Source organism: Leucopleurus acutus (assembly GCF_964270905.1).
Source record: "Leucopleurus acutus genome assembly, chromosome: 2".
Taxonomy (NCBI): Eukaryota; Metazoa; Chordata; class Mammalia; order Artiodactyla; family Delphinidae; genus Leucopleurus; species Leucopleurus acutus.
The window spans coordinates 166,402,496-166,428,810 of NC_139143.1; the positions used below are offsets into that span (position 1 = coordinate 166,402,496).

Genomic DNA, 26,315 nt, shown 5'->3' on the forward strand with positions numbered 1-26,315 from the left:
TCTTCCCTCTTGCGTCTCCCTCCCTCCCATCCTCCCTATCCCACCCCTCTAGGTGGTCACAAAGCACCAAGCTGATCTCCCGTGCTATGCGGCTGCTTCCCACTAGCTATCTACCTTACGTTTGGTAGTGTATATATGTCCATGCCTCTCTCTCGCTTTGTCACAGCTCACCCTTCCCTCTCCCCATATCCTCAAGTCCATTCTCTAGTAGGTCTGTGTCTTTATTCCTGTCTTACCCCTAGGTTCTTCATGACATTTTTTTTTCTTAAATTCCATATATATGTGTTAGCATATGGTATTTGTCTTTCTCTTTCTGACTTACTTCACTCTGTATGACAGACTCTAGGTCTATCCACCTCATTACAAATAGCTCAATTTCGTTTCTTTTTATGGCTGAGTAATATTCCATTGTATATATGTGCCACATCTTCTTTATCCATTCATCCGATGATGGGCACTTAGGTTGTTTCCATCTCCGCGCTATTGTAAATAGAGCTGCAATGAACATTTTGGTACATGACTCTTTTTGAATTATGGTTTTCTCGGGGTATATGCCCAGTAGTGGGATTGCTGGGTCATATGGTAGTTCTATTTGTAGTTTTTTAAGGAACCTCCATACTGTTCTCCATAGCGGCTATACCAATTCACATTCCCACCAGTAGTGCAAGAGGGTTCCCTTTTCTCCACACCCTCTCCAGCATTTATTGCTTCTAGATTTTTTGATGATGGCCATTCTGACCGGTGTGAGATGATATCTCATTGTAGTTTTGATTTGCATTTCTCTAATGATTAGTGACGTTGAGCATTCTTTCATGCGTTTGTTGGCAGTCTGTATATCTTCTTTGGAGAAATGTCTATTTAGGTCTTCTGCCCAGTTTTGGATTGGGTTGTTTTTTTGTTATTGAGCTGCATGAGCTGCTTGTAAATTTTGGAAATTAATCCTTTGTCAGTTGCTTCATTTGCAAATATTTTCTCCCATTCTGAGGGTTGTCTTTTGGTCTTGTTTATGGTTTCCTTTGTTGTGCAAAAGCTTTTAAGTTTCATTAGGTCCCATTTGTTTATTTTTGTTTTTATTTCCATTTCTCTAGTAGGTGGGTCGAAAAGGATCTTGCTGTGATTTATGTCATAGAGTGTTCTGCCTATGTTTTCCTCTAAGAGTTTGAAAGTTTCTGGCCTTACATTTAGATCTTTAATCCATTTTGAGCTTACAAAATGGGGCTCTTACCAAAGTCTACAAGGCATCTGCAGTCTGGTCCCTGAGGACATCTGTAGCCTCATCACATTGTCCCCTCCTCCCTCATCTTCTATCTTTAACTCTGCTATTCATCTTTCAGCTCTCAGCTCAAAAGCCACGTATATGGGAGAGAGGGGAGTACAGTGGTTTGGGGCATGACCTCTGCAGCCAAACTGCCTGGTTTCAAATCCCAGCCCTGGGCCTGATTGGCCTGGTTTGCGTCAGGTGTCCGTCTCTAAGCCAATCACTGGTCAAGGTGATGGAACACCCAGTCCTGTTCCCTGGGACCCAGGAATGAAATCAGTTTTACTGACAGCATGGTGGTCTGAGAGTAGGGGCGAGATGATTCACCAAAGCAAATCAAGAACTGCTGCCCTAAGAAGGGAAAGCAGATGCAGGAATAAAAATTGTCACTCCATTGTCATGCCATGTTTTCCAGAATTTGATCACTGTGCTCCTCCCTGATACCTGCCATATTCCTGTACCACTTGCGCTATTATTTAAATTGCATTATCACTACTCCCTTTTTGTACTCTCAGGCTTATTTTAAAATAAATTTATTTATATCACTGCTGTAAATGAAAAACAAGTATTACTTACCATAAATAGGAGGTAATCTTAAACGTTTTATTACAGTGAAAATAAAACAATGTTATTAAATTCCAACGAGAGACTTTGGCCTGCTAAAATGCTTTGATATTGTGGCCTTGTTCTCTCTTTGTTAAAAAGAGAGATTATCAAGTCTTAGAGAGGTGTAAAGACATACTAACACCAAACTGAGCCTTTCTCCCTGATGTAATCAAAAAGCCTAAGAAAGCATTGAAAAGGAAATTACTTTCTCACTCTGTGATTCAATGTGATGTGATGCCATGTAGCATTGAAAAGTCATTTTCCGTGCTACCTGCAACCATCCGGTAAACGCCTAATGCTCCCTGCCTGACGCTTTAAGCAGCACTGTCTTGGAGTGTTTGAACTTGGTCAAAATTGTTGAATGAATGGCCAAAGAGAGTGAGATTGAGGACTAGTTGGCTAGTGGAGGGATTGAGAGGCAAAACAGCACATTTTATTACCAGAAAATTACCTCTTGGTCTGCTTGGTCCTTTCCAATGAGATATGAAAGGAATTCGTTCAAGTCATCTTGTTTCTCTCCTTGCTTCCTGCAGAACTGCCTCTCCTCTGTGTCAGACACTGTCCTTCTCGGCTGGTGCCTACACCGTCTTTTCAATGAACAACCCCTCTTCCTGCCAGCCTCCATCCTGTACACCTCCTGTTCACTCATCCCCTCCCCCTGACAGCTTCCCCCACATATTCAGTCATTTCCACCTCCTAAATATATCCTCAAATCTGCCCATTTCCGTTCTTCCCCACTGCCATCATCACAGTTCACACCACCATTACCCCCATTCTGGATGAATACAGTCGCCTCCTAACTCTCATTCTGCTTCTCCTTTTGCCCTAATTCCCCAATCTACTTTCCTATCATCCTTTTTAGAAAGTGGACTGGAACGCTCACTCCCCTGCCTTAAGACGTCAACAGCTTATCGAGGTTCGAATAAAAGCTGCAGCAAGGCTTACCTGAGCCCACCTCACAGCTAACGTCATTCTCCTCACCTCCGCCATCCCTGCTTTGGAGATTTCTCATTTTTCCTAAGGTCCTGAATAAGAGGTTCCCTCTCCCTGGAGGCCTCTTCCCTGCACTCTGCCCCTACTTCTCTCGCTGTTTCCTTTTCATTCTTCGGGAATGCCTTCTCTAGCCCCCAGTACAAACTATATACCCTCATCACAGGGCTCCACTCTTTGCCCTTAAAGCACTATTCACCATTTTAACTCTACATATTTGTGTGTGTGTTTGCTTAATGTCATTCTCCTCCATCAGACTAAAAGCTCCATAAGAGGAGGGAACAGGTCTGTATTTCTTATTCACTGATACATCCCCAAACATTAGCCCAGAGCCTGGCACTCACTCAAGTTTGTTAAAAAGCATAAATAAATACTTTCCATGAAGCAAATAATGTCTTTAATGTCTAAAATTGGCTAAGAGGGAAATGCATTGCATTAGAAGAAGAGAATTTGTAGGTTAACCATTAAGTGTATTGAGTACATTTAGTAAGAGGTTTGGTAGTGGTTAAGGTATAATTATGTGACTAAATATGTTTAGGGATGATTTGTGTTTAGCTGGTGGAAAATTTTAAAATCTGTTAAGACAGGGAATTCAAGAAAACATGAAGTGTTCACTAAGGCATTGGACAAAACAGGCAGGATAATTCAGAGGATGCTGTGTTTACCTCCTTGATACCACAGGGGTGAAGTGAGCCACAGACACGGCTGGATTCCAAATAAGTAGAAAAGAGGACCTCAAAGCAAAGGCTCAACAATGTGGCCACCACGCCACTTGCTCTGCCCCTCCTGCTAACTACAACAGAAATGGAAAATCCTCCTTCAGATGGGACCGCTACAACAAAAATCAAGCTAGCTCCACCCTGAAGAGGAATTGGGTGGAAATAGGAGGGGTTTAGGGAGAGGATGAAACATGACAGCATATGGGGATGACACTGAGGGGTGATCAATAAAAGAATATACTGAGCCTTGAAATTGTCTTGAGGAGGTAATTTCTTGCATGCTTCTCCTGCAAGAATGTGGCAGCCAGTGTTAATATATTAAGGATTTTGGAAGCCACATTTCCCCCTCTGTCCTGCTCACCACTATTGCTGCCTGGAAGGGAACCCCACAGGAAGCCGGGCAAGGAAAAGCCAAGAGCCTCCACCAGTTTAAAACAAAAGTCAGATATCTTCTTCTTATGCTGATAAGGCCAACAGGACCGGCAGACATGAAATGGTGACAGGATGGGCTCCTATGTGGTCACTACATTCACACTGTGTGTTTATAGTCAGTGTATGATCCCCAGAACTCAGACATAAGATAACTCTTCATGAGTGCATCTGTTTAAAGTGTTCATTAGAGAGGAAGCTCTACTATCAGCACAGGGCCCTAACTAGGTAAAGCAGAGATGTTGCTAGAACCAGCCCGTACCAGCTTCCAAAAACCAACTGTTAAATTTTCTGGAATTTTGTGAACTGGTTGTTAAGCACAGACATTGTTAAAAATTCAATTCTCTAAACCTACAGTTAAATACATTTTATTAAAAACAAAGATAACAAATACTCAGGACTCATATACTTCCCAATTATTTTGATTTTTTTTTTTTTTTTTTTTTTTTTTTTTTGCGGTACACGGGCCTCTCACTGTTGTGGCCTCTCCCGTTGTGGAGCACAGGCTCCGGACGTGCAGGCTCAGTGGCCATGGCTCACGGGCCCAGCCGCTCTGCGCATGTGGGATCTTCCCGGACTGGGGCACGAACCCGTGTCCCTTGCATCGGCAGGCGGACTCTCAACCACTGCGCCACCAGGGAAGCCTACTTCCCAATTATTTTGCATTTTGCTACCATCTATTCTTTTAAAGTTACTTACTTCTATTATACATGTATGGTGGAAATACCATATAAAGGTGTGTGATTACGATCTCTTCCCAATTCAGTGACATCACGTCGATGGATTGACATCAGCTAAAGTGGTAGTATTTATACCCATGTAAATCAGAAAATGCTACAAATCAGGACTTGATTTATTGTTCTGTTGATTGGACTTAAGAAAGTGATGAAGAAAATGTCAATAATGCAGATTAAACTTAAAAGCCTGTCATGTCTGTAAATGTTGCATTGTGAATGGCATAAAAATTGAGGACATATTCTTCCAGTATTTGAAAATGATTATCTGGTTCAGCAAAGCAGTCGCTCACATCGTTGATGAACGAATGGTGTTCCGGCATGCCTTTGTGGTTTCACTTTCATCTCCCTCGTTAATGTAAAAGAAAATATCAGCCAGTATTCATGTCAGAACTACACCCATTCACCAAAGCTTCCTTAGGTTGGCTATAGACACAAGTGTTCAGCAAAAACGATGAAAGCATTCTATGAGAATCAACTGGCCCTATGGAATTTATGATAACTAGTGTTGTATATTATTTGCAAATTGTGTGAAACACATCCTTTATATCAGTAGAATTTTAATAAATGTATGTACATATGTACAGTATATGTGTATCTTTTTGAGAGCTGGTTGTCAAATATTGACCAGTATACCACTTGGTACCTCCCAAATCAAAGCTGGGGATTGAGCGTAACAGCACAAGAGGTCCACTGGATTCTAATCAATGACATTGATAGTATTGCAAGAAATGCCAGTGGAAGGAAGCTGAACTTCAGAAGGGAGCTGAACTTCACAAAGCCCTGAGACGATCCAGCAAAGGGGAATTTCACTGTTGATCCTATCTTGTCCAAGCAAGAGGATACAGGCATTAGAATAACAAGCATTAGAGAATTGTTTTCTGCTGGGAAGAGCAAAGGTTTCATCAGCTCTCACCCTTGTTTAGATCATGGTTTCTCAGCCTTGGCACTGTTTTGGACCAGGTAATTCTTAGTTGTGGAGGGATGTCCTGTGCATTGCAGGGTGTTTAGCCGCATCCCTGACCTCTTCCCACTAGGCGCCAGTAGCACCTCCCTAGTTGTGGCAACGAAAAATGTCTACAGACATTGGTCCCTGGTTGAAAATCACCTGCTGAGGTGAAATATCATTTCAATTCCATTCAACTCAACAAAGAGTTATTATCACCAGCTAAGCACAAGGCACTGTTCTAGGCACTGAGTTACCTGAGTGAGCAAAATTTCCGTGAGAGAGCCAATCACCACGCCTCTGATGACCCACTGAGTTGATTTCTCCACCAGACTGCGAGCTCCTTGAGAGCAACATTGGGTGTTATTTATCTCTGGGTCTCCAGTCTGTCTCGGCACAAGACCTGGCACCAAGGTCCTCAGTAAATGCGGAACCAGAGTGATGTGAACACCTGGGCTGCTTGAACAGACTGCCTACCTCTATAGCCCCACTCCTTTTTCCAGCACTGTGTTTTGGCTGAGCTGAGCTATTTTCTTTCCTCAGGGTTCTCATGCCCTCTTTCTCTTCAAGATCTTCCTTAACTTTGTTCCCTAGGTGTGTTGGTGTCCTATTGATGCATCACAAATTAATACACACGTAGCAACTTAAGATGGCGCCTATATCATCTCATGATTTCCGTAGGTCAGAAGTCCAGGCTCTCTGCTCAAGTCCTCGTGAGTCTGAAATCCAAGTGTCAGATGGCTGCATTCTCATCAGACCTCACGGGTCTTCTTCCAAACTCATTCAGGTGGTTATCAGAGCTCAGTTCCTTGTTGGCTATGCACTCAGGGTGCCACATTCAGCTCCAAGAGGCCACTCTCCTGTCCCTGTCACATGGGCAACGCTGTCTTCAAAGCCAGCCATGGAGAACTTCTCACACGTCAAACACCTCATGTGCTTCGAATTTCTCTGACTTTGATCTCTTTCTTCAAGAAGAGCATTGTCCCTTTGAAGGGCTCATGTGATGAGGTCAGGCTCACTGAAGATAAGCTTCCTTTCTCAGTCAACTGTGCCATGTAACATAACTTAATCATGGAAGCAATATCCCGTCCTATAAACAGGCTCCTCCCACCTCGAGATAGAGGGGATTATACAAGGATGGGGTTCTTTGGGAATCATCTTAGAATTCTGCTCACTGCAGTTGGACTCCCCCAGCTCCCCTTCAACTTTACTACCCCGGCCCTCTTCCCTTTTGGATCTCTTAGCTTAGATGTCACCATTTGATAACAATAGTCATTTCTTTTTATAGAATTATTTCTAAAATCTGTACACCACCCTTTACATATAGTTTTGTATTGACTTTTCACAACAGCCACATGAAATACATATTATTTTTATTCTCTGCATTTAGAGTTTCCTCTGCCTCACACTCTTCCAGATAATCTTCATGTTCATTCCTATACTCCTTTCTGGTTTCCATTCAAATGTCACCTCCTCAGAGATGCCTTCCCTGATGGCTCTACCTAAAAATAGTTCATCGTAGAGTACCAACTAATAAATACAGAAGGAATGACGGAATGAGAACATCACCATTTGGCAACTATCGTATTAGTTATTGATTCAGGCAAGAATCATCAGTGGAGCTAAAATTAGTGGATAAAATTTTGCTGAGGAACAGGATAGCTATATAGGCTCAAAGTATCTCCCCACAAAATACTTATTAATTATAAAGGAAAAATTAGAGCCATTATGATGGAGAAAGCTGGGAAACACCACCTTATCTAAATGATCAGCATTAATCTCACCAGCAGTGGAATAATACTACCGCATATGCCTCCTAACATGATGCACTGAGAAGGATATGTTACTTCCATGGTTTTCCTGTCTTACCAGATAGGCCCCAATGGAGGGATCACTAGCCTGGACCCTTCAAAAACGTCAAGACAAAGAAAAGCTGAGCAACTCTTCCCAATTAAAGGAGGTTAAAGAGACAAGACAACTAAATGGAACATGGGATCCTAGATTTGGATCCTGGACCAGAGAAAGCAGCTTTTTTTTTTTTTTAAGTATAAAGGACATGATTGGTACAACTGGTAAAAATGTAATAAGGTCTGCAAGAAAGATAATGTATTAATTTCCTGATTTCGATAATTGTCTTGTGTGGCTGTGTAAAGAAAATGTGCTTGCTCTTAGAATAGATACATTGACGTATTTAGGGGTAAAAGGGGCTCCATACCTGCAACTCATTGTCAAATGGTTCTGAAAATAAATAATAAAATAAAATAAAACGGTAAAAGGTTAACAGTGAGGAGTCCTGAGGGAAAGGTGTACTGGAGCTTCTTGTCAACTATTCTTGCAACTTCTATATATTTGAAATAATTTTAAAATAAAGCTTACCAAAAGAAAAGAAAATAGGAAAAGAATAACTCACTTCCCCACTCCTCAACCCTTACTCTGTTTTACTTTTCTGCATGGCCCTTATCACCCCTGGTTATAACATGTGTTTTATTTAATTTGACAACAACCATATGAAATATGTACTATTACTGTTCCTTGCCTTTGTAATTCCTTCTGCCTGGAAAGCTCTGTTCTCCAGGTCTCTGCATCTTACTCCCTTGCTGCCCTCCACTCAGATGCCTCTGATAAGAGTAGTAAGGTTCATTCCTTCCCTCACTATGCTGCAAACCTCATCAGAGCAGGGACCTGGTTTTGTTCATTGCTGATCCTCATATCTCTCAACAGGTCTTGGCACATGGTAGGTATTCAATAAACGTATGTTGAATAAAACACGTCCGTTTTAGAGAAGAGACTTAGGAAGAGACTGTGAGTTTTGAATCCAGGCTTTGAATTCAACTCAAATGATTCTAGAACTGCTACTAATGACTCTGTTTTCTGGCTTCATTGTTCCAGGAAGCTCCCTAGCCTTCATGTACTCCCTTCCTCTTGAGTGTGGGCTGGACCTTGTAACTCACTTCTAATGAATAGAATATGGCAAAATTACAGGCTGCCACTTCCATGATTAGGTAAGTGGACACCTGCTGGCACTCTTTCTTGCCTTCTTGCTTGCTTTCTGTCTTTGTGGTATGTGCTATGGAAAGGTCCCTGTGGCAAGAAACCAAGGAAACCTCTGCAAGGAATTGAATCTTGCCAACAAATTCATGAATGCTCACTTTGAGGGTGGATCCTCCCCAGCTGAGCCTTCTGGTGAGATTGCAGCCCCAGCAGACACTTGGATTTTAGCCTATAAGAGATGCTAAATCAGAGGACTCAACTAAACCATGCCCACGTTCCTGACCCACAGAAACTGAGATAATAAGTGTTTTTGTTTTAAGCCACTACATTTTGGAGTAATTTGTTGCATAGCAATAGGAAATGAATACTTTGATCCTCTGTATCTCCACAACTATGTTCTACTCTTATAAAAACCATTTTGTGTTATATTTATTTATATCTTCCACTCTCCCCGTCACCCACACCATAAGCTCTTTCTGCTTGGGCAGGGACTGTAATTAGTTTACCATTTTATCTAGGATTCATAGCATGGTGCCTGTCTCATATCTGGAGCTCAGTAAGTGATTGTCAAAAATTACTGAGGGGTGTCTCATTAGAAATAAATTTTAGTTGGGTTTATACATCAACCTAGGAATTTGGTCAGATATAAGGGCCCTGATAACGTTCTTGAATTTGCAAAGCTCAGAATCAGAGTCTGAACTGTGGGCTCTTCACCATAGCTGTGCCCCTCATGAGACCCCATCTGGGTGACCAGCTGGTCCCCTAGATGGCAATTCCGTCTCAGCTTCTTTAACATCATAATTCTTGAAACCAGTGTTTGTAACACTAAACCACATTAGAGGACAAAGTGAACTGCCCATCCACCTTTTCTAATGAATATACTTTTAAACCTCTCAAGGAAAACCATTTCTCCTCCTTCCTTTACACCAAAAAAAGATTTAGTTATAAAATTTCGGCTAAGAGTAATCACATCCTGAATCAATGGCTTATTTTTTGAATTAAAAAATAATCCCTCTAACATGCTCATTTTAATTTTAAAAATGCTCTTTTAAATGGTAGGGAGCCTTTTTATTCTCCACTCTGGCTTATAAAAAAATAATACATAGACAGAAATGTGTTATTAAAGCTATTTTTCTTGGCGTTCTGGTAATTTAATAAACTGCTAAAGCTAAGCCTTGAGACTTTATGAAGCAGAAAGAAGACTACTTGACTGTTGATTAATAGTTCCTGATCAACCCCCAACCAACGCCCCTGCCTCCTGGGGTGATTCCTGAAGGACAACGGGTGATTTCTGAAGAATGAAGATTTGGAGAAACGTTGTGCAAAAATGTCTTGTCCAAGGAAGCTTAATCTCTGGGATGACCTTCACATTCTTCTCTAAGACTTGGGGTGCTGGAGAACTGGTTGAGGTGAGTCTCAGAAGATAACTCTTGATGGGCTCACTTCCATATTTGACAACTTCAGAGCATTTCACCAACCTTGAAAAGTTTCCATGTCAAGGTCACTGCAGAATGTCTTAGTCTGCTGGGGCTGCCATAACAAATAATCATAAACTAGGTGGCTTGAACAACAGAAATTTATTTCTCATGGCTCTAGAGTCAGGGACCTCCAAGGTCAAGGTGCCAGCCAAGTAGGTTTCATTCTGAGGCCTCTTCTCCTGTCTTGTAGGGGGCCACCATCTGGCCATATGACCACGTGACCTCTTCTTTGTGTGCATGTGGAGAGGAAGAGCCAGCTCTCTGATGTCTCTTCTTTTAAGGGCACTAATCCCATCATGAGAGCCCCACCCTCTTGATCGCATCTAACCCTAATTACCTCCCAAAGGCCTCATCTCCAAATACCTTCACATTGAAGACTAGGGATTCAACATATGGATTGGGTGGTTACACAAACATTCAGTCCATAACAGGAGGTGTGTACCAGTTATTAGGCCTTTATTATTTGGCTTCAAATCCACTCCTAATAATCCTTAAACTCTGCAAACCACATTTCTGCTTTGCCTACTGGATCTCTGTTTGGTTCTGTCAAGAAGGGGCACTGGAGGGAGACCCAAGGCTGGAGGAGGAAGAAGGGACTTGTTCATTCCTGTTTGGCTCCTATTCTGATCAGCATCACTGTAGCAATGACAATTTTGTTCAATAGCAGCGATTGCAGTCAGTTTGCTATTTTTCCAATACTTGCAGAACCAGTCTCACTGTGCCTTCTTAGAATATCCACACCAGTAGTCTGATGCTTCCTTCTTAAAGGTCTGGGCTCCTACCCCCATGGAGCACCTTTTCTGGGCCCAGAGACACCAACACCAATAAAACAGTTCCTGTTCCCTGGATCCTCGTGTCTGAGCTTCAGCTCCTCGAGGCTCCTCTTCCAGGCCTCTACATTTTAATAATTCCACCCTCTTCTCTTTGGATAGTAGCTGCTTTTCGCAGTTGCTACTTCTGTGTTACCTTTGGAATTCTTTTTTTTTTTCCCCTTTCAGTTTTTCAATATAGATTTAACAATGATTTATTTATATTAAATTATTTCTGTTAAAGTAAGTAATGTGGTTCTGTCTCCTCCTGACTGAGAATGGGAACTTGGCCCCTTTCATTTGACAGAAAGATGCAATCCCCCAAAAGTAGATAGGCCCCTCTTGCATTCTCTGGGCCTATTTCTCTCCCTGTAAAGTGAAGCGAGTGGTAAATATGTTTCATGGGTGAGACTGACTCCACTAAGCCAATTTTTTCCTTTTCTTTCAGTAGCAGCTGGGCACTATGGTTATGGAAGGAAAACCTTCCTTGTTGAAAGCTTTTCTTTATAGGCAGCTCTGTGAGGGCAGAGAATAAGATTGTCCAACTATGTAACTCAGGACTTAATCCAATGCCTGGTGCAAGAGAGGCATTCAATAAGTGTCTACTAAGTGATGAATAAATGGAAAGATGGATGGGTGAATGGATGAGGAATGATGAATGGATGGATGGATAAATGGATTGGTAGATGGAAGGATGATGTTAGCGAATCTCAAGAACGTCTAGTAGTAGAAAGAAGAAGGTCTTCTTGAAGGAGTGGTGTTATTTCATTTTTGAGCATGTCACATAGGATTAGGTTTGGTTATGTGTGAAAGAAACCCAAAATAACAGTAGCTTTTCAAAGGCGTTTACTTTCCTCTCATGTCAACAAAGTCCAGGGACAGGAACTCCGGGGCTGGTCTGGCACCACCATGGTCACCAGAGGCTCAGCTTTCTCTCTTGTTTGCTCCACCAGCTTCATAATGTAGCTCCGATCTCCAGAAATCACACATAACACTTCTGCCTACATCCCATCTGGCCAGAACTAGGTAGCCTATTCTGGGTGGTCACGTGCCAATCTGAAAAGGGGAGTTCTATTACAAGGGGGGAAAGGGAGAAATGTATATTTGATGCCAACTGGAAATCCCTGTCATAGTGAGGAATGAACAACACAGAACTGAAGGAGGGAGCCTTGGAGGAGAACTTGAAGTCCGGGAGGAATTGCTCCAGATGACACCCCTTTTCTCTAGGGCTACTTCCCCTCCCACTTCTTCCACCGTGGCTTAATGCTAGAAAAATGACCTAGAGGTCTTAGTCACCTGAAAACTTAATAGTCATTAACCATGTGACGTGTGTTTCAACAAAGTTCATTCACTCTGGGCCATGTTACTAGAAACAGGGAAGTGGGAGGAAAAAGGGGTAAGAATATTGATTTTGAGTCACTTACCACCTGACCTTAAATAAGTTACTTAATCACTCTGAACCTTAGTTTCTGCATGTGTAATAAATAAATAAATATATATATATATATCTCACAGGGTTATTATGAATGTTATTATTTTTTTAACATCTTTATTGGAGTATAACTGCTTTACAATGGTGTGTTAGTTTCTGCTTTACAACAAAATGAATCAGCTATACATATACATATATCCCCACAACTCCTCCCTCTTCCGTCTCCCTATCCCACCTCTCTAGGTGGTCACAAAGCCCTGAGCTGATCTCCCTGTGCTATGTGGCTGCTTCCCACTATCTATTTTACATTTGATAGTGTATATATATAGATAGATAGATAGATAGATAGATAAAGTCCATGCCACTCCCTCACTTCGTCCCAGCTTACCCTTCCCCCTCCCTGTGTCCTCAAATCCATTCTCTCCGTTTGCATCTTTATTCCTGTCCTGCCCCTACATTAGATAATAAAGGTGATGTTTACAGCACGGTGCCTGTTCCCGCATAAGTGCTCGATGACTAGTAGCTGCTTTTATTTTATTAAGTATTTCTGGGACCCAAAATTTTGCTACTCCTCAGTTTTGTCACTTAAACCACGCATAGACTATCATTAGTTTTAAGATTTGCAAATAAAGTATGTTCTGAGGAAAGAGACTGGGGGTGGGGGGTGGGACTTGATAACATATCAGATGAGAATTAGCTTCAGAGTCCAGGGAAGTTAAAAGAGCAGATGTCATTCATCTGACAGTCTGAACTGGGGTGGGTGTCCTGCTCTCACATATCCCCTTAATAAATTCACCTTTCATAGTAACTATGAGTTAACGTCTCAGCATAAAATGCAGGCGCTATGTCTGTCTTGCTCATTACTGTATGTCTAAGAATGAGTTCCAATGCGAGTGTGCTGAATGGAGGGGAGAGCTGGTTGGAAGGAACACAGAGAAGAGATGGGGATTTTCAATCCCTTCCCAGGCTTCAAGATCCCAGTTCTGAGTCCCAGTGCCCACCACCCTCTATCTGTTTCTGGAATTCTCTGAGAGGTGAACAGAGTCAGGAAGTGCAACGTGTTGAAAAGATTTTGGGCTTTAGCTCCAGCCCTCCCTTAAGTTTCCTCCTAAGGAATTTCTTAGGGAAAAAAATCCATAGAGGCTTCTGAGAGTCTGATTCTTAGACATCCCGGGACAGGGGTTTGGGCAGTGAGCTCCAGCTGTGTCCGAATACAGCTCAGTACAGTTCAACAAACATTTTTGACACCCGCTATGTGCCAGGCACCATACTAGATGGTGTTCTGCATGCCCTTTCTCATTTTTAAAATGAATGCTTATTTTTATTAAAGTAATACACACACATTTTCAAAGCCAAATAGTGCTATTCACAATAGCCAAAACATGGAAACAACCTAAATGTCCATCCACAGGTGAATGGATAAAGAAGATGTGGTACATATATACAATGGAATACTACTCAGCCATAAAAAAGAATGAAATTAAGCCATTTGCAGCAAAATGGGTGTAACTAGAGATTATCATACTAAGTGCAGTAAGTCAGAAAGAGAAAGACAAATACCGTATCACTTGTGTGGAATCTAAAGTATAGCACAAATGAACCTGTCTGCAAAACAGAAACAGACTCACAGACATAGAGATCAGGCTTGTGGTTGCCAAGGGGGAGGCAGGTAGGGGAGGGAAGGACTGGGAGTTTGGGATTAGCAGATGCAAACTTATATAGGATGGATAAATGACAAGGTCCTACTGTAGAGCACAGGGAACTATATTCAATATCCTGTGATAAACCATAATGAAAAAGAATGTTAAAAAAAAGAATGTCGGGCTTCCCTGGTGGCGCAGTGGTTGAGAGTCCACCTGCCGATGCAGGGGACACGGGTTCGTGCCCCGGTCCGGGAAGATCCCACATGCCGCGGAGCGGCTAGGCCCATAAGCCATGGCCGCTGAGCCAGCACGTCCGGAGCCTGTGCTCCGCAACGAGAGAGGCCACGACGGTGAGAGGCCCACATAACGCAAAAAAAAAAAAAAAAAAAAAAAAAAAAGAATGTCTATATGTGTATAACTGAGTCACTTTGCTGTACAGCAGAGATTGGCACAATATTGTAAATCAACTATACTTCAAAAAAAAAAAAGCCAAATAGTGCTAAAAGAGTCATAAACAAGGCAGCGAACCCCACACCTCCATCCCTCACAAACCAACCTTGCTTCTCATAGATAACTCTTTCAACTTTCTTGGCCCTTTTACTCTGGGATTAACCTCCAGAATTCCAGATAATTATGGGAATTCTGCTCTCTCTCAAACCATCCATTTGGGATTTCACCTACGGATTTTCTATTATGATAAAAGGATTTTAGCTCTATTCAAATCCATATTTAGGCTTTTTACTATTATGATCACATAAATATTGTTCACTGCCAAGTTAATAACAATTTTTTCATTTCTTATTCGAATTTATAGCTAAATCTTCCCTCCCCCACCAACCACGATAAAACATTTCTCAGCACAGTTTTCCACACAGTCAACTCTGTCAGAATAATCTATCATTTTCATTTTCTTTATCCGCTCCCCACCCCCCACCCCCAGACACCTCCTATCTGAGGTCTCCAACTTCCTGCTTTACTCTGGGCTGGTGGTGGTAGTGGCTTTTCAGGCTTTGCTTCATGGTTCTTGAGCTAAGATCTTTTTTCATCACCCCAAGAGTTTCCTTGGCCTCCCCCCAACTGATGGTATCTATTTTCTATATTCCATGTCTTCTGTCTTGGTTTACCCTCTTGTCTTCGTGGGGCACAGAGCTTCCTGACAAAGGAGGCAGATTTTTTGAGACTCTGCACATCTGAAAACATCTTCATTCTACCTTCACAGATAAGAGTTTAGTTTTTGAATTTTCCATTAAAAGCCATTTCCACTCAAAGCTGTGACAGCTTTGTCCCAGGATCTTCTAGGTTCCAATGTTACTGTTGAGAAATCTAATGCTATTCTCATTCATGAACACTTGTATCTGAGTGGGATTTTCTGAAAACCTTAGAATCTTGCCTTTATCCCTGATACGCTGTAATTTCATAATGATATGCCTTGATGGAGACCTTTTTCATTCATTTCTCTGAGCACTGGTCTGGACCACTCAATCTGGGGAATTTTCTTACGTTTTTCTATTGATACTTCCCTCCCCTCTCTTTTCACTGTTCTGCATAGAACTCCTATTAGCCAGATATTTGGTCTCCTGGACTGAGCTTCTCATTTTCTTACCTTTTATCTCCTATAATCCATCCCTGTGTCTTTTTAAAATTCTCCTTTCTAGAAGATCTCTTTGATGTTAGCTTCCAACCCTTTCCACTGAAAAAAATGAAATCAGCTATCACTGTTTAATTTCAAAAGCACTTTTCTGTTCTGATTTTTAAAAATAATCATAAGGCATATTGTCTTATTTTTAAAATAAAGCGGCTTCTCTTAGCTCCCTGAGAATGTTACGCTCTTTTTAGTTCTTTTTAACGTTTGTTTTCTGTTTTTGTTTTTTGGCCACGCTGCGGGGCTTTGCAGGATCTCAGTTCCCTGGCCAGGGACTGAACCCAGGCCACAGCAGTGAAAGCCCAGAATCCTAACCATTAGGCAACCAGCGAACTCCCTTACCTCTGTTTTGATCTGTGTCTTCCTTGTTGGAGATTGTCCATTTCCATTAAACATTAAGTCTTTAAAAGTTGATTGGAAGCTCTTTGTGAAAGGGCATAATCGTAGGGTAATTTTCATTGGTACCTCCAAGTGCCTTTGGGGCATCTCATTTTCTTCAGCGAACCCTCCAAATTCCTGCCTCTTGTGTAAAGTCTAGCTGCTGGACTGGGCTGTGGATGTGTATTTCACTTAATGCCCGTTTTCCATCAGTACCCTCATCTCCACAATCCTTATGCATGGTCTGTATGTTTCTCCAGAGAAAGTACCTCCTATCTCCTATAGAACTGTCTGTGGCCCCTGGCTTTGTGGGGCCAGGATAGGAGCTACTTCTCATAACAGCCCCTTGCGTTCATCTCTCTTCAGTCCCATCTTCCATCCTCAGCATCCAGCACCCCCTGAGAACTTCAGGCTCTGCAGGGGAAAATGGTTTGCTTCTTGTTGATTGGCAGACATTTCAACGTGATCTTCCCCTCCTCTGCTAAGGCATTACCATTCCTCCACCACACTTCTGCCCTTTTATGTAGCAGATGAAATTGCTGGCTTCTCCTAATTTCATTGAGAATGGAGTTCGTATAGATTTTTTTTTTTTTTTTTTTTTTTTTTTTGCGGTACGCGGGCCTCTCACTGTTGTGCCCTCTCCCGTTGCGGAGCACAGCCTCCGGACGCGCAGGCTCAGCAGCCATGGCTCACGGGCCCAGCCGCTCCGCGGCATGTGGGATCTTCCCAGACCGGGACACGAACCCGCGTCCCCTGCATCGGCAGGCGGACTCTCAACCACTGCGCCACCAGGGAAGCCCCGTATAGATGTTTTTACTCTCCTTCTTACTTGGGGGTAAATTTCAAGAGAAAAGGGACAGAAACATCTTCACCATCTTGAAACCACAAGTGTACATGAAGTACACATTAAGCCTCTATTAAGACTACATTATCCTTTAATCCTCAGAACTATTAACATTACCATTAGTAGAACTGAGGTTCAGAGAGGTTAAATTCTCTGCCCAACATCAGAGTTGGAAAGTGGCTAAGATCCCTTGTCTGGCCAAGGGCAACTCCCTTATTCTCTCCTGCCCCCAAGCACTCTGAGATCCAGAGAGGGTGGTTCACTATGGCCCAGCCTGGGTTAATACCTAGAGGTACAATGTGAGGAAGCCCTCTGGGGAACAAAAGAGCTCCTGCATTGGTGAGAACTTCTAACCAGTGTCTCTCAGTCAGTGGAGAGTCTAGACTGTTAACCAAGGATATCAACAAGAAACACGATGTGCTAGAAGTGGGGTGAGCCTTGGGGGAAGGGGCTGAAGAACTCAGGGGGAAATCTTAGACGATGGAGAAAGGAGAAGGCATAAGTCCTAAGAGAACTTGGGAGAGAAATTGGTTTCCAGGGACCCAGGAAGAAAGGCCAATTGTGTCACACTGTGAAGGCAAGAGAAATGCTCTTGTGAACCCTGGACTTGAGCTCGTCCCAAGACACTGGTGACGTACAGAGCCCTAGCCTCTCACTGCAATCAGGATGGGGCTGCTAACGTTCCCCAGACCTAGCCCTCACTGGCCTCAGCCAGGGTGGGCCCGAGCTTCCATGTGAGTAACAGGACTGGTAATACAGCAACTTAAAACTGACAATGTTGGTCCATCTGTATGTGCATGGCTCATTTTTTAGACCCAAGAGGAGGTCCTTACATTAAACCTCTTTAATTTCATCTTATGATTGTTTGCCAGAGGATTGCACGTGAGTTTCATTTCATAGACTGTCCCTGATCAGTGATGGCTGCCGGGACCACCATAGGGAGAATGATTCTGTGACTTTGTCCAGGCTCAGGGGATCAGCTGCTTAATTATGCCTGCCATGGGTGTAGGAGAATTACGGTATACGTGTATCACTGACTCAGGCCATCTCCTCTTCCCAGATTTGTGTCCTCCATTAATGTGATCAAGATGCTCTCAATGTCCTCATTAAAGTCACTGATAAAAGCTGATTGAGAATGATCCAGGGACAGCGCCATTGGGGGCAGTTCTGAGATTGACCTCTAGCTTGGCATTGATCTACAATGACTGGCTATAGTCTATCACATTCAGGATTATTTTTAGAATTGATTTTCAGGCCACTTTTTCCCGTCTCATGTCCAAAAGAGACTGTTTCTGTAACCGCCACCTGGATAGGGCAGAGCAGGATGCACTTCCTTTACATCAATTCCAGAGATGCATAAACTGGGCTATTGAGAAGTGAGTGGATCACAGAATAGAAGAGATCAGCCCTCAAGTGTATAACCCCTGGGATCCCTTATTTACAGAGCAGCACTTGGAGGACTGTAGCCCGTGGTGTCTCTTCATGTCCTCAGTAAACTTTGAGCCTCATGGGGGAAAAAGGAGCAGTGAAGATCACGCAGAACATTACAGAAAGTAACAGGCACACTTCATTTCAAGCAGCTCATACTTTTATCAGAAAATACAAACTTTCTAAATTAAGTGTCTTACGTCTATTTTACCAACAACAACAAAAATCACTCATGTTAGCTAAATACAGATGCATATGTGGACGAGCAAGTGAGTATGAATCCGAGGGGTGTGTGTGCAGTCTGTGCTGTGTGTGAAGGCTAGCTGTGTGTGTGTGTGTGTGTGAGTGTGTGTGTGTGTGTGTGTGTGTGTGTGTGAGTGTTGGTCCATGGATGCGCCTGGCCTTGCTGTTTTCTGTCTGTGACCTGGTCGGAACCTTGGCTTTCCGAACTTCATACCAAGCTGCTGCAGAATCCAGAATTCCAGAGCCCTTAGCCCTGCTCCAAGGGCTAAGGTAGGAGGAGGGAGATGAGAAGGAGATCTAAAAATGTATGCCATTCCCACTAGAGGGGAAATAGGGGCTGTTCATCAGGGGCCCACCGGATGTCGAGCCGAACCTGGAGGAGAAAGAAAATGACGTTGTGATAGAACTCCTGATGTCGGCAGAGATATTAGGGAAAGCAGTATATTAATTTTGGGGCTGTCAAAGGCTGGGAAGATCATGACAGGCTTGGAAGCTGAAAGCTTTAGCAATAATGTAAAAAGTTTTGGCTCTGGGAAAATAAAATATGGAAATGATACAACTGGAGGACAATAAAGAGTTTCTTCTGCCACTTCCTTAGGTCAGGAAGGCCCTGGCAGCCTGTAGGGGCTATTTCCACCCAGCCTATGCTCTCTCCATATCCAAGACCAAAGACTAAGGAGCCTGTCTGGATCTAAGCACCTTACCTGTGGGCCTGTAGCCCCTCTACCTGCCTTAGAGGACCCTGTGTGTCCCTCAGGAAATTCCACAACATCAGAGAACTCATGGCCACGTCCTAGGGTAAGATCTCAGAGTCCGGACAATCCCAGGGTTCCTGATCCCCTTCTCAGCACCAAGCTAGATCAGACCCTGCATTTCACACCAATCTGGCGAGTAAGCACTGAGGCATCCCTGACTGCCTGGAACTCTGCTAGACCCTCAGGGAAGGAAGTGCCGAGAAGACTTGGGCCTCACCCTCCGAGAGCAGGAAAACACACCCATCTGCTTTTTCTCCCTGGCACACTGCTAATTCATACTTCAAAAGAGAGTTCAAAAGCCATCTCCTCTGTGAAGCCTTCCCCAACCTCTCCAGATGGAATCATTTACTCACACTTGGGATCCTACTGCAATTTCTTTCCCCATCTGCTAGGATACTCTGAATGACTGGAACAGAGCTCAAGACAAATTGCGGCAGAGCACATAGCTAGATATAGTCTAATCCAGGGATTCTCAGTCACTTTTTACCTGGGCGGAAGCATATTACAGAAGATGCTCACATTCGTGGCGCCCTCCCATGAATTGATGAAACAAAAAAAGGGGGGGAGGGGAAGAAGCGATGGGAACAAACCAGCGCATTCATTTGTAATGCCTCAGCTGGTATGTGTATCTGTTGCTCGCTGTGAGCAGCCAGGGGCAAGAGAGGCTTTGGGTTGTTTGAGTCCCTTCTCACGAAAATAAATTTCATGGCAGCAGGGACACTGTCTGGACTGTTCACCATTTGCCACTCAGCACTCAGGCCAGGACCTGGCACCAGGTCGGTGCCCGATAAGCAATTAATGTCTGTGGTAACTCCACCTCTTTTTCTCTTTTTCAAAAATCATATTGGAAAAGAAACGATTAAAAGTGATGTTATCATAAGGACACTCTGAATTCTACTCTGATTTATAAAATAAAGGCTGTAACCCATACTCGGGTATTTAATAATTACTGGTAACAAATTACTCATGACACACCTTGTATCTGATTGCCACACCCCACACATCTGAGCCCTTCATGAGGAGAAATTCTGATCAGATCAACTGCCAAGGGCATGGTCTAGACAGGATGTAAACTAGAGGGCCAGGAAGAGAGGTAATCCATGTGGACTATAGTTATCCAGGAAGGCTTCCTGGAGGAAGAAGAGGGGCTTAACCTGCCTCACAAGCATGGTGAACGGTCCTGGTTTGCCTGGGACAGTTTCTACACTGTCCAGTAGTAATTCCAGTGTAATTATCATTTGTGTTCTTTTTAACTCTCAGACTTATTGTTCTTTGGAAGATACATGGTATTGTTATCCTGCCCTGATGGATGTATGCAAATGGACTTGGCAGAGGGCAGGAAGGGCCCCCTCCTCCTTTCCTGAGAACACGGAGGCCACCGACTCCTTCCTCTCCCACCTCATACAGTTTAGTCTCTTGGTTCCTGACCCAGAGGAAGCACTGAGGCCCCTGGTCTCCCAGACTAAACTCTCCACCTACGCCCTTGTACCCCTCCCTGACCCAGGCAGCCTCTCCTGGACCTTGTTCCATCCAGCACAGCTGGTAAACCTCAACTCCACCCCTGTGCCCAGTGCTGCCTACATTCCATCCTACAGTGCCCAGGTTTTCTTGCCATACTGTCATCCTCCCTCTCTTCTCCTGGCTCCCTGACTCCACACTCTCCTACTTTTCCTCCCACCCTTTAGATCCTTTGCTGGTGCCTCCCCATCTCCCCAACCCCTCTACATGTTGGAGACCCATGTTGGAGATCTATGTACATGTGTTCCCGGGCGATCTCATCCCATCCCATGCCTTTAAATAGCATTTATATGCTAATGACTCCCCAATTTATATTATCAGCCACCACTTCTCCCCTGAGCCCCAGACTCAGACATCCACCTGCCTATCAACTGCTCCACGCAAGTGTCTAACGGGCGTCTCAAATTTCACATAAGCAAAACCAAACTGATCAACAGAGCCTTGTTATCGTCATCTGGACCCTAGAATTTTGGCACTGCCAATCATCTGGACACTCAAGTCAAAAACCTAGGAATCACGCTTGACTCCCCTCTTTTCCTCATTCCACGTCCAGCCATTGTCAATTCCCATCAATTCTACCAAGCAAATAAATGCTCCACATCTTTTCTCTTACCTCCTCCCCATGGTCACTGCCCTAGTCTACGCCACCAGCACCTCTTGCTTGGCTGGCTAAAAAGGCTCCCATCCTGGTCCCCTCCATCAGCTCTCACCAGCCAGCCCGCTCTTCGTATGTCGATCAACACCATCTTCCTTACACGGAGCATTAGGACATTCATGGCCTCCCGCCGCTCTTCCTTCCCTCGCCTCCCAGGCCCTGCCACCTCTCCGATTTCAATCCTGCCCGCTCTCCCTCCTCCACTCATCGCGCCCCAGCTACATTTCCCACTTCGCGGCCACTGCACTTCCAATTCTTTCTGCCCAGAGTGCCCATCACCCATATACACACATGGCTCATCCTCTCGTTTTATTCAGATCTCGGCTGCAGAGAGGTCCCTTACTCCCTCCCCGCTTATCCCTTGCACCTGACACGTATGATGCTTCTTTACTTCCGTATTGTCTAGTTCCCCCCCTGGAATGACGGAAGTAAACACTTCGTCTTGTTCACTCCAGTAACCAGTGCCGAGAGCAGTGCCGGGCACACAGAAGATGCAACAAACGTTTTTTGAATGAACGAATCATCCCTTTGGGGGACACGGACCTGCACTCCTCGCCTCGTTTTTCCGACCTCATTTACCCGGTCTTTCCACCCTCTCAGGCCACCATTCCAATGCGCTGACTGCCGCTACTCCCCGTCACTCTCCTCCTTCGCCCACGGTGTCCCCAGCTGGCTGCAGGCTCTCTCCCACTTCTAAGGCTGCTCCTTCCTCAGTCTCCTGCTCACTCCTTTTCCTCTCCTGCCCCTCTGAAGACAGCCAGAGACCAGGTCCCAACCCTCGGCTCTCACTGTTCCCAATCAGTGCTTCCCTGACCGCTGAGTGGTGAGAACTTGGGACCACGCTGCCTCCCAAGGACAGCAGGCTCTGGCTTCTGCAGTAACTCTCTCTTCCCTGGAGCCCAGAGTCACAGCGTGCGAGGGGCACGTCTGCTGGCCTGCAGGTAGGCTGTCTTCCCTCTGCAGTCTCATCTACTCTCACTTCCGGGGAGGTGAGAACCTCTCTTACAGACCCTGCAGTCACCTCCAGACTACGCCCTCTCTTCCCTCCTGTTTCTTTCCCCTCCAGCCCATCAATTCACTGCAACGTTCACAAATCAGCAATCCCCAGGCCTACCAGTCAGAGGCTTTAATAATCCAAGTCCAGCCTCCCTTTTCCTATTTTCCACCTTGTTCAGGGATAAATCTAATACCTCAACCAGATGCCCTTATTCCGCAGGCCTCAAGCCCACCACGCACCTTCCCACCTGAGGGCCTTATTCCCCTAGTCGCTGCTCACTGGACCCTCCCCATCCTGCAGCTCTCATTGTGCACCCAGCAGGGATCCTCCCTCTGTCCTCGGGACACTTGGATGGCCTTCACTTTGTCACGGCATTAACATCATTGTGTCCCCTCTCATCCACTCTCATCTCTGAAGGGATGAACCATGTCCTATTCATGGACAGTGCCCCACAGGCTAAATTCACCGTAACTATGTGAACTGACGCAGCGCTTTCCAGGCTGCGTTGGCGGAACACACCATGATATGCTCTACAAGAAAAGGGGAAAAAGGAGAGGAAGGAGGGACGGAGGGAGGAAGGGAGGGAGGGAGGGAAGGAAGGAAGGAAAGAAGAAAGGGAGGGAGGGAGGGAGGGAGGAAGGGAGGGAGGGAGGGAAGGAAGGAAGGAAAGAAGGGAGGGAGGGAGGGAGGGATGGAGGAAGGGAAAGAAAAAGAGAAAAAAAGAAATAAGGGGTCATGGGTTTTATCTTCAAATGACACTATCGACCAGCTTCTTGAATGTTCTCCATGAACCCTACTAAATGAAATAATCTGCAAATTCCAACAGTCAAGAAATCTGTTTATCTTTGTTTCTACCTTTCTTTTCCCAAACAGATCTGACTATGGAAACCTCTTTCCAGCATTTATCCCTCTATCAGGACATTCATGGGAAACACTGATTGAAAGGGTCCGAGTCCAGGACACCCGGCTGACACTACAGTGAGGGGCTGTGATGGGGAGGAAGGGAATCTATGTCAGGTTGGGGAGTTTGGTCCTAATCCTGTAAAGGGAGGTTCTCAAGCTGGAGCACACGTTCCCCGGGATGTGCCTGGGACACCTGGATTCTCAGGGCTGACCCGGCACCACCCGCCTTGCAGAGCAGCAGCAGTGAAGGTTTGGCGGGTGGGAATGAGCAGCTGCGCGTTGTTACATTAAAACAACAAACACCAATTCCTTACTGACCGGCATGAAAAGTTTGTATGGAACTGTCAGCTAAAACGTTGAGTCTGTGTTGGCTGTTGGCTGCTAAGCTCCTCTCCTCTGCTGTTTGGGGTATTTTGGGGGAAAAGTGTAAGCAGCCTGATACGCAGTGAGAGGCCCTTCAGCAGGGCCGGTTGCGAACTCACTGGGCTGTTGGAGGGATTAGCCTGGCAAGGAGCTCAGGAGGCAGTAAGTGGGGGAAAGAGCTGTAAGATTACCTGGCCGTGGCCTGCTGGAAACCAGGCAGGTGGGGAAAGGCGTATGCGTCCCGCTCCACTACTTGTCACCTGCTATGGGCGGTGCGCTCATCCGCTACTGGCCATGCAGCTGTATTTCCGCACCAAGCTGAGGACCCCAGCCCCGACTGGGCCTGCCAAAGGGCCCTCCCCCAGGCCCAGATCAGGCTCACCTCCACATCAGCTCCACCCAGGACCCACAAGGCACAGGGTCTGCCCTCCCCACAGCCAAGGAATATATGTACCAAGAGAGCAGCAGTGAGGCCCAGCGCGCCCACCTCTCCTCTCCAGCAGCTTTCGGAATACGAGGTGAATTTCCAGTGTGGGCTGAGGACTCACCCATACGCCTGGGGGAAGGGGTACTGCAGCCCATCTCCTGCCATGGGGGAAGGGTCTCGGGGATTCCTGGCCAGCTTCTGAGGTGTCCTCTGAGGGTACGGATAGCTGGACTGGACGAAGGGGATGTAGCTCAGCAGGGGGTTGTAGGAAGAGTGGAAACTCTGCTGTCCCGTCTGCTGTGGGTTGTTGTATGGCATCACCTGCATGGCAGAGAGGAGACAGGGGCTGGAGGAGAGGACAGAGGTCCAGCAGAGCCCACTGCCACTAAACATCACAGTCCCCCAGCCCTGACCCTAACCCGAGGCCCCACCCCTCAGCCCCTGTGCCCCTCAGTCACTGTGGGGTGCATAGAAGGCAATGTGTTGGACGGGGAAGAAGCACAGGGCTCAGCTTCTATATGTGAGACTGGTAAGTTATTTAATTTATCTGTGTCTCAGTTTCCTTATCCATAAAATGGGCAAATGCTATCTCCATTGTATGGGGACTGAGTCAGCTGAAATAAGTAGAGAGACTGGCACATAATAAATAGCAAAGGAATATTACTTCCATTATTTCCATTCTCTTCTGTGCCCCCTGCCTTACCCTCAGCCAATAACCATCTCAAAAGCCCCTGGTTGTACCATCTCAGTAAAGTTTGTTGGGATGCATACATCCCTGGCTTCTAGCTCAGGACCTCAACAGACCCCAAGTCCAAGACAGCTCTGCCCAGTGGAAATTCCTGTGACGGGTGATGGAGATCTTCTGGGTCTGGACCACCCAATACGGTAGCCACCAGACACAAGTGTGCTATTGAGCGCTTGAGACGCGGCTAGTGGGACTGAATTTCAAATTTTACTTCGTTTTGATTTCAATGTAAACAGCCAAACATGGCTGGTGGTCATGGTACTGGGCGGTGTGAGTGAGGAGAAAGGCCAAATCGGGGCACTGCGGTTGAGCTCAAACCCTAAGAAAAGTAGGAACTCGTTGGGTTTGAGACCACCTGGATCAGACCCCCACCAAGAAGCAGGGCTCATCCTATGTTGCCCCTGATGAGGCAGGAAGCCCACCTGTCTTATTTACTGATTTATCCTTGGCCCTGAGACGGTGCCTGTCACACAGTAGCTGCTCGATAAATATATGTTAAATGGATAAGTGCAAGAAAGAGGGAGAGAGAGGAGGAGGGAGGAAAGAAGAGACTGCTAAGTGTCAGCTTGAATATCTAAAATGACAGGGAGCTCATTACATCACGAGCACTGTATTCCACTAGTGACAGCTCCAAATGTCTTGTGTGGAGCTGACATCCATCCTCCTGTGTGTTTTGGTCAAAACTCGGGAAATTTCTGGATTTCCACTTTAATAGCAAGTCTGTAGTCCAAGCTGCTCAGGGGTTGCGCGTACTGACTGCCCTTTCTCACCCTGCACACCCTTATCTGATTTAAAAAGATGACAAAGGTTAGCGCTTATGAAGTGATAACAAGGGTGTGCCAGGCCCTTCATGTGGATTCTCTCATTTAAAGTCCAAACAGCCCTGTGAGGTAGGACCATTAGGATCCCCATTCTAGAGATGAGGAAACAGGTTCAGAGAAGTTAAGCAACTTGCTCAGTAAGTGTTCCAAGCGCCTGAGTTTTGTTGGAATCCCCAGTGTGGCAAGCCCAGAGCCCACGGCCCTGGACTGCACCGCTATGCCTGCTCCCTCCGGAAGCCTGAGCCCCTCCCTCCTGGCCCTCCCCATCTTTCCCCCAGTGGACAGGTAGGATCTGGTGACACTGGACATGGGCACCAAATCCCCAAGAGGGTGAGCTGAAGGTCAGAAAGTGCCAAGGGCTCACAGAGAGACCCCAGGAAGGCACCTCCCAAGACAGACACCAGAGGGTCAGCGTGGCAGAAAAAAAAAAAAAAAACCCTGGTTTTCACAGTGAGGGGACAGTCCCGGACCTGGGAGGAAGCTGACATGAAAGAGAAGATACGGGTCCTAGAGCTTATGCAAGCTTTGTACAAAACTGTATCCTAACTACATGTCACTGAT

The 26,315-nt window shown here is 45.2% G+C and overlaps 1 protein-coding gene across 1 annotated transcript in view; it reads right to left on the reverse strand.

The window, feature by feature from the left end:
- Positions 1-18,867: 18,867 nt before the first annotated feature.
- Positions 18,868-26,315, reverse strand: part of LOC309979071 (uncharacterized protein C1orf94) — a gene marked incomplete at both ends in the record, with an annotated part of 35,954 nt that continues 28,506 nt past the window's right edge. The window contains 2 exon segments of the mRNA XM_082865649.1: positions 18,868-18,943; positions 24,310-24,509. Coding sequence (XP_082721775.1) covers positions 18,868-18,943; positions 24,310-24,509 — 276 coding nt within the window.